This window comes from Camellia sinensis, chromosome 6 (assembly GCF_055761805.1).
Source record: "Camellia sinensis isolate YWXY chromosome 6, ASM5576180v1, whole genome shotgun sequence".
In the NCBI taxonomy this organism is placed as follows: Eukaryota; Viridiplantae; Streptophyta; class Magnoliopsida; order Ericales; family Theaceae; genus Camellia; species Camellia sinensis.
This window is the reverse complement of record NC_138966.1, coordinates 173,850,088-173,859,506: the sequence shown is the minus strand read 5'-3', so window position 1 is coordinate 173,859,506 and position 9,419 is coordinate 173,850,088. Positions and strand designations below refer to the sequence as shown.

At 38.8% G+C, this 9,419-nt stretch overlaps 1 protein-coding gene across 1 annotated transcript; it reads left to right on the top strand.

Moving 5' to 3' along the window:
* The first annotated feature begins 5,647 nt into the window (after nucleotides 1-5,647).
* On the top strand, nucleotides 5,648-9,188 carry LOC114297495 (serine/threonine-protein kinase AFC1). The gene is made up of 10 exons (XM_082875417.1): nucleotides 5,648-5,670; nucleotides 5,923-6,076; nucleotides 6,160-6,208; nucleotides 6,322-6,436; nucleotides 6,674-6,765; nucleotides 7,287-7,431; nucleotides 7,529-7,593; nucleotides 7,940-8,037; nucleotides 8,124-8,229; nucleotides 8,928-9,188. The coding sequence occupies exons 1-10, from the start codon at nucleotides 5,661-5,663 to the stop codon at nucleotides 9,084-9,086; spliced, it is 993 nt and encodes a 330-aa protein (XP_082731543.1). The 5' UTR covers nucleotides 5,648-5,660; the 3' UTR covers nucleotides 9,087-9,188.
* The last annotated feature ends 231 nt before the right edge of the window (nucleotides 9,189-9,419 follow it).

Genomic DNA, 9,419 nt, shown 5'->3' with positions numbered 1-9,419 from the left:
CATTGTAGAACTAAGTCTTGTTTTGGTTCATTGTTGTTGAATTGGCGCTTGATTGTTGCATGCATGTACATATATTGAAGTTTTGAGGTGGTAGTTCATCATACCTCACATGCATGTCCATTTTTTGGTCATACTCCATGAGTTCATCTTGTTTTTGAAGGCTTGAGCTCTTTTGAAACAGCATTAAAGCTTTGAAAATGATTTAAGATCATGCATGTCATGTTTGAAGATTGTTCTTGAAAATGATTTGAAATTTGGTTTGAATTAAACACCCTTGGGCTTTGATTTCTCAAATTGAGTTTTGAATCATGTTTAACTATGAGTTTACATGTGTTTTCTGGAAATTTAGCCAAAGAGGTCGAGTTTTGATGCTTTTGAACTTGGTTTTGGAGCTTGGAGGTGCAATCTGGGTTTTCCAGATTTCGCACTTCCGCTCGAGCGGGGGAAGTGCCGCTCGAGCGTGGAATCCGAGCATCCAGCATCTCTCTGCACTGTTTTACAGTCCGCTCGAGCGGAGGATTGGGCGCTCGAGCGGAGTCATGTCTCAAGCTCGAGCGGGCGTCGAGCGGGGATTTCACCCATCCAGTACTTTTACAGTACGCTCGAGCGGGAAAGTTTATGCTCGAGCGTGTACCTTTGTTTGCCTGTACGCTCGAGCGGGGAAACCTGCGCTCGAGCGGGACTCTGTTTTTCTGAAAATCCTGAAAATGTTTTCTAAGTGTATTTTTGCATCCTCATCCCATCCTAGGCATTCTTAGGCCTAGTTTAAGACATTTAGATGAGGATATCGTTGTAGAACACACCAAGGCAAATTAGGGATTAAGTTATGATATTTCCCAACTGTGTAGCTTAGTGTGTGTTCAACCTGTGAACTGTGTAGGGTTGGCAACTGGGGAGACACGCTCTAGCATACTGTAGCCCAGAACTCTGTGAGTAACATTTGTGTAAAGATATGTTCAAACTGATTATCTTCTGAACAATTTAACTGAACTGTTTCTGAACGGTATTGTTAACTGAATGAATGAATGTATGACCTATATTCTGAACTGTATTGTGGCATCCTTAGCAACTACTGTTATTGACAACTACTGTTACAGAGATCTCTGTCGGTTCCCATGTTGGAACCACTACTGTTTACTGATATGATGGCCATCATTCACTGTTTGGTCTATTAAGACCCGGTCTATTAAGACCTACTGTACTGTTTAGCTACTGGATGTACCACATATGACTATTATAATTTGTGAAACTTGGAGCAAAGTGCTGCACGGAACTAAGTGCTACAAAGTGAGCCACCTCTAGAATCTGTGCGAGACACCTCTTGAATCCATAAGAACTGTACTGTTACTGTTACTGCTACTGTACTGTTATTGTTACTGTTACTGTTACTGTTACTGTTACTGTTACTGCTACTATACTATTACTGTTACTGTTACTGCTACTGTACTGTTACTGTTACTGTTACTGTTACTGTTACTGCTACTGTACTGCTACTATTACTGCTACTATACTGTTACTGTTACTGTTACTGTTACTGCTACTGTACTGCTACTGTACTGTTACTGTTACTGTTACTGTACTGCTACTATATTGTTACCATTACTGCTACTGTACTGACACTGCTACTAGTACTGCTAACGGATGTGCCACGTACGATTACTATGATTTCTAAATGACTGTTACGGCATCAATATGAGCCACAAACTGACTGGCCGATATATTGAATCAATGAACTGTTTAAATGTTGAAAAGACATTCATCCTAAACCTCTTTACGTATTATGTTATTCACTGGGCTTTAGCTCACTGCTCATATATATATGTAGGTGTTCAGGCACTGGATCGCTGCTAGGAGCGTCAGGCAAGTTTTAGTTTTGTCAAGCCAGCCTATGTGCCTCACTGCGAGGTTCCGAGCCTATCTGTTAAGGCTTAGGGGTGTTTTACAATTCCCCCTTCTGCACTGTCTTACTGTTCTGTAATAACTGAATGGATTGTATAGACTGACTGCTTACCGTACTTTTATCAGGGGATTAGGTCCCCGTACTGTGTGACTATAAATTTTGTATAGACTGTACTGTTGTATGTGAATGCATGAAAAATCTTTTGGCATACAGACTGTCACAGCTCAATGGACACTATTTACTTACTGTATTGGCTTCCGCCAGGCCCTGTACTCTGTTTTACTGTATTACTGTTCTGCAGGCCTTCGGTAATCCCGGATTACTGGCCGGTTACGGTGCTAAACCCATAGGGCCGGGTTTGGGTCGTGACAAGAACTTACAGGACCATCAGAACTTATAGAACCTAAATGACCACTAGAAATTAAAGATTTTAAACAACCAACAGAAAGATGGCCTAAACGATAGTGCCAAAGCCGAAAATGAGATAAAAGATGAGCAGTGGTTGCAGTGGTAGGAGCTGTGATCTGAGAAGAATCTGGAACATGAAGATGAATGAGTTCATAGAGACGTCCATGCTTACAGCCTATCCCAAGAGTCCGCCCCGTCCGAGGGTCCTGCACCAAACAACCAGTATAGAAAAAGGTCACAGTTAGACCATGCTCACATAATTGACTAATGGACATAAGATTTAACGTAAGAGCAAGCATAAAATATACATGGGATAAAGATATGTGAGATGTGGAAATAGAACCAACATGACTTACAGACAGAAGAGACCCATTAGCAGTATAGATAGAAGGAACATGAGGAGTAGAAGAGAGAGGAGTAAAAATAGTAGGGTCAAAGGTCATGTGATTACAACAAGCGGAGTCAAAGTACCAGGAAGTGTTACCTGCGGTGACAGACAAAGCAGTAGATGGAAGAGTACCGGAAGTGGAGAGAAATTGTTGGAACATGGCTTCGACATCGGTTTGAGAAAAGATTGGAGTGGAAGGGTTTATGGGGACAGAGAAAGGTAAATCCTCTGAGGTAGCAGCAGCAGTGCGATGAGTAGGCATCGGTTTAAACTGAGTCCCAGAACGGTGAGAGTTGCCGCGGGAAAAATTCTAGGTGGAAGGACCATTGCGAAAGGCACGGATGGGATTGCGGAAGCAATCTTGCTGGAGATGACCAGGACCAGTCTTGTTGCAAAACCAACAAAGGTGAACTGGACAATTAACCAGAAGATGAGTCAACGGAAGACTGCGGTTTTGACAGTAGTTGCAGGCAGTTGACCTCTGTGGGAAGATGGTGAAGGAGAACTCTGAATCTGGGAAGTAGCAAGAACAGAGTCCACAGGGTGTGGATGGAGATTACCAAACCTGGTTTCCTCTGAAAATAGTTCAGAAATTGCTTGCTCAAGAGTGGGTAAAGGAGTGCGATGAAGGAGAGATGCGCGTACTGGCTCAAAATGGGGAGTGAGAGCCATTAGAAACCGAACCAAGCGTTGTTGGTCACAGTAAGTAGTACACAAGGCAGCATCCTCAGTATGAGGCCATGGAGGTTCAGAAAGAGCGAGCTAATCCCAAACAGAGTACATTTGGGAGAGGAAATCATTAATAGTCTGAGTTGTATCTTGGCGCATACGGTGAAGATGACTCAAAAGCTAATATTGGTGAGCAAGGCCAGTAGTCTGATAGTGTTCTTGTAAAAAATCCCAGATGACCTTTGCGAGAGAGGAAACAGTCAAGTTGGAACCAACCAAACTGAAGGCTGATAGATGTAGTAGAAGTATTGCGAAGCCAAGTGATGATCTGATAGTTTTTACTATCCCAATCCTCCAGACTGTCGACATATTTGGCAACGGATTTCGTGGTCTCTTGAATGGGTTTGCACACATCCCCAGTGATGATGCGCCAAAGTTTCTTTCCTTTGAGGAAGCCAGACATGGCTTGTGCCCATAAGACATAATTAGTCCCGTCAAGAACAACGAAAATAGGATGGTTAGAGGAGTCCAGGCGATCCGTGAGGGAAAAACAGCACGATTGAGGTAGAAGCTGAAAAAATCGAGGGCACTAGTGAATGCAGAAGGTCAAAATTAGTGGGGAACTGGTTTGAACCGGCCAGAAAAGTCCAAAAATAGGGTTGAACCGGCTTGGAAAAGGTGCTGAGCTGATTTGAGCTGAATCGGCTGGAGCCTAAAGCAAAGGCGTACAAGTGGCGCAAGCCGAAGGCGAAAGCGGCGCGAGTGAGTGACGCGCGAGGAAGAGACGACTCAAGTGGCTTGCGGACGCGTGTAGCGCGTGAGATGCAGGGAGAGACGGCTCAAGCGACTAGTGGATTGTGGAGCGCGTGTGACGTCGAAGGCGAAAGCGGGTGACGTGTCGACGACAAAGATAGCGCATGAGGGCGCGTTAGGGAGGATCTGAGGATGCCGTTGGTGGCGTTGGAAGCGTGAGAAGATTCCGAGCACGTGAGTAGGCAGTGCGAAAATTTTTGAGAACAAAAAAGATCTGATCAATGATGAAGCAGAGATAACTACCAGAAAATGTGAATTTTTCTGGTTAATGAGCTATATATTTGAGGCTCTGATACCATGTAAAGTAAATTGAGAGAGGGATATTGAGAGAGAATAATCTCCGTGACTCAATATATTCAGAAACCGTAAGGAGAGTCTCCATTATTAGGAGTTGCTGTACAACATCATCATGACACAAAAACATATAAAAGAAAAAGGGGCCGAAAGCAGCCGAAAGAGGAATCCTATTTTAATCCTATAGCTAGCTGTATGTCTGTGGTGATTTCATTAATATATTATACATTATACATTATTATATTAACAAGAGAGAACTTAACTACTCGTTGTAAGTTTGCATTGATAATCTTCAAATATTGTCTTCATTTTTTCGTTGGTAAGTAAATTATTGTCTTCATGAAAACATCTTAACCTTATTTTCTTATTTGATTGAAAGTAAACAAACATTGACTCAACTAGAATTTATTTTTGCATTTAATCTATAAGAAAAACAATTCCAATGACTGGATTCAAACCGTATATCGATGATAGTCCAAGACTACTCTACTTGTCAAAAAAAAAAATAATAAAGTCAGTCCAAGATTGAGTAGAAGTCGTAAAACAGAAAGGATGTGAGAGAGAGAAATCATAAAACATAGGGGACTAAAGACAGAGGCTGACCATGGTTGGCTTCTTGCTCAACTAATTTTTTTAGTTATATGATATTTGGACTGTCCAGTTCTGTTGACTTATGAGCAGTTTTCATAGATTAAATTGGTTGTTTGATTTTTGTTTTTTGTTTTTTTTTTTGGTTGAAAAAGGCGATTTTTCTTTCAAAAGGATGCTACAGGTTTATCCCAACTGTGTTTTGACCCAATGCAAAATGGCTGGTCCAGTCTACCTTTAAAAGATTGAAAAGGACACATCATGTAATTAAGAAGTGGTTTCCAAAATGCTCTCAAACATTTTTTCTGAAAGTTGTGAAAATTTTGAGGACTCATGTTTTGGGTGTGTGTGTTCATATTACTATTCCTAACTGGAAACCACAAAACAGAGAACAGAAAATAGTGTTATGGTACTTCCTAGAAAATAGTTCTCTAACTCATTTCTAAAAACAGTTTTTAAAAATAACAAACTAATTGATCTTCGGTTTAGATATGTCCTATTATTTGTGGATCCATGTTCTCAGTTTTTTCTTTGATTTGTAATCTGTTCACCAATAACATATTTTATTTACTTGTACTTGCATATAGGATTCTGAGTAAAATGGGTGAAGGTTAGTTTTTCCTTCAGCTTCTTTCTTTCTCCCTTTATCTGTTCCTTTCCTTCTTCTTCTTTTTTTATTTTTTATTTATTTTTGTTTTTAATATGAGTCTTCTAGACATTGGTATTAATATAAAACACTCACTTTTTGGGTTCCATAAACTTTCAAATTGACATTCCATATTCCCATCATTGTTAATTCATTCGATTCCCATCATTGTTAATTCATTCGATGAATTAAATCCATTGGGTAATACAATTGCAGGGACTTTTGGGCAAGTCTTGGAATGTTTAGACAATGAAAGGAAAGAGATTGTAGCAATTAAAATTGTTCGTTCAATAAACAAGTACCGGGAAGCTGCCATGATTGAAATTGACGTCCTACAGAAACTTTCCAGGCATGATATTGGTGGCACTCGGTACGCATCAGATTCCATATCTCGTCCCTTTTTAACTGTAAAAGTTTACAGTAATTGGGTATAAGTTGTTTTATTCTTTGCAGTTGTGTGCAAATACGGAATTGGTTTGACTATCGTAATCATATTTGTATTGTAAGCAGTTATTGGGACTTATGGTTTGATTAATTTGAAAGGCGATGATGTCCCTTTGTGCTTGGATATTCTGTGATTTAAAAACTTGCAGATGGATTTAATGGTCTTAACAGGTATTTGAGAAGCTTGGACCAAGCTTATACGATTTTTTGTGCAAAAACAGCTATCGTTCATTTCTAACTGATCTTGTTCGGGAGTTTGGCAAACAACTTTTGGTATCTGTAGCATGTGTGTGCACACATCTTGCATCATTTTTTCTATAAATGCGTCAACTTATTACTCAGCAGCTTAAATGCTTTTTTAATTAAGCTCAGATTTGGGAATCACTGGGACTCCTATTTCCATCTTTGATTTATTTAACAGTAGATTGAAACCCAGAGTAATCTTTGTTTGCACAAGCATGATTACTATTGATGATCAACTCTACTTCTGATTCTCATTCATTTTGGTTACTTGCTTTTGCAGTTATGCATGATTTACGCCTGATTCATACAGATCTGAAACCAGAAAACATACTTCTTGTTTCATCAGAATATGTTAATGTGCCAGATTATAAGGTATTGACTCATGTGATATGTTCTCTTTATTTATTTGTTTATCTTTAAAAGAGTTTTGCATTTGTGTGTGCATGCAAATCAAACTTAGCAAGATCAGGGTGTGTTCCAATCCATCTCAATAGGGCTGTGTTTGGATCTAGGATTGAGAAGCAATTTGTGGAGGGAATGGAAAAAGAAAGGGATGACAAAAATTGAGCTTCTATTTCATTCACTTTTCCCTTCCTATTTCCGTTCCCTTCGCAAATCCCTCCTCACATCCTTGATCCAAACACAGCCTAAGGGTTTTATATTTAAACCCAACTAATATGTTGGCCTTTTCATTTGGAGTCTATTTGTGCATGCAATTGATATTTTGGATATTCTTTTTGCTGCATTTGTCCTGAATTACAACAAATAAAAATCTTTGGTCTAATTTTTCACGCAAATCGAGTATTGATATTAGTTGATGAGATAAACTGTGTAAATCAATAATACTGTTGCTAGGCTGGTGCTTATGAATTTGATTCTTATTTTAACTTCAGATCGCTAATATTTTGACTATATGTAACAATCTGCCAAAGTCAAGTGCTATTAAGCTAATTGATTTTGGGAGTACTACTTTTGAACATGAGGACCACACCTACGTGGTGTCAACGCGTCAGTATCGTGCACCAGAAGTTATTCTTGGTAATGGCCATTTGTTATCAGATTTTGTAGTCAGTATTTTTATGTTTGTCATTTAATGTTGATGTGTTAAAATTATTTATTGTTTTGTTTTCACTAGGTCTTGGATGGAACTATCCTTGTGACTTGTGGAGCGTGGGTTGCATACTTGTTGAACTTTGCTCGGTAAGTAAGATTGTGATTTTTCTTGTTTGTTTCTACTACTGAGAGCGTTAATGGCACGTTGGTTTTAGTTTATCTTTCATCTGTTGATCATATTGCTAAGAAGGATTTAGAAGATTCAGTGGAAGGTCCAATTTTCAATGTGGTGGCCAATCACTTATAAGATGAGTGCCCTTCAAATGTTATGTTGTTATTGAATTAATTTATTGGGAAGGAAATCAGTGTCTAAAATAAATATCCTTGTAATTGATCTGAGTTTTAGTTGTTCTGTTCACTCATCATTGCATACTTCATTCAATCACGCTTCTATTTCTGGCATTTTTTTTACTTCTACTTTGTTTGTTAATAGGGTGAGACCCTTTTCGAAGCACATGAGAGCTTAGAACATCTAGCTATGACGGAGAGGGTGCTAGGGCCACTTCCACATCATATGATTATTAGTGCAGAGTAAGATCTGTTGTTTTTGTTTGTTTATTTCATACTATTTATCTGCTTCATCCTATGTATGAAGCTCTTATTTGTATTTTTTTCAGCCTTGGTGCTGAGAAATATTTCAAGAGGAGTGCACGCTTGGATTGGCCAGAGGGTGCAAGCTCCAAAGAAAGTATGAGGGCAGTTTGGAAATTACCCCACCTACAGGTAATTGGTAGATTTGTTTATTCTGAACTATTAATAGAATCGTATGCAACGGGTACTAATTTAACATCATTTCCTTTGTTCTCACTAGCCATCTTTCATAGGAATGAATAATAGAAATGCCTAGATGGCATTCAGCTAGCAAATGTGAACATACTCTGAAACTGTTTAATCACTGATGCCGGCCAAGTGAACTGTATTGCAAACAGTGTCAGAATTTTATTTGAATTTTTTTGGGACATGAATTTTATTACTTAAACATGGAAGTAGTTTGTCACTTATATTATAGTTTAGAAGCATTAATTTATGATTAAGTATAAACTTGTTATGGGGAGCTCTTGGGCCAGTTGGTATCATTTTGCAAAGGGTGTGACTTAAGGGTCTTTCACTATCATTAAAATGCCTCCTCCTGCTGCCGGATGTGTGATCCCATTTGGCACATACAGGAAACAGATAACATTATGAAGAGAGGTATAGTTTTAAGTATTTTGCATCATCAAGAGATTAATTTGCATTTCCAACATTGAATAATGATGTTTGGTTTATGATCATGTGAATATATTCAGAGACGAAAACCTTGTTCTTCTTGTGATATTTGCCCTTGTCTTCTTTATGTATTTATTTGATATTTTCTTATATTTTCTTTCTTTTCTTTTTTTTCCTTTTTTTCCTTTTCTGTTTATTCTTTATGTATATTGCAGAACTTGATAATGGAACATGTGGATCACTCTGCTGGTGATATGATTGATCTTTGGCAAGGGCTTCTGCGTTATGACCCAGCAGAGCGGCTCACAGCAAGGGAAACTCTTAGACATCCTTTCTTCACCGGAGAGATGAGAAGTTGTGGTTATCCCTTCTAACTGGATCTTGTCTAATGCTTTCATGAGTGTAAGTGATTACTCGTCAAGCAAAAAGTTTAAAGAAAACGAAGATGAAAATTCGACACCATTCAATAGTTTTTGACCCACAACATCATTTCTTCTGTGCTGCTTGTTACTGCTGTTTCTGTGTAGAAGTGTATACCCTTCTTCCTGCTTGTTACTGCTGTTTCTGTATAGAAGTGTATACCCTTCTTCCTCGTTTCTCCTTACCTCCTCCCTTGTTTTTTTTCGGTTTCCTCTTATACTACTATCGTATTTGGACTGAATTACCCAAAAAGACTGTTGCATTCCATTGATGAAGAAGTTATTTAG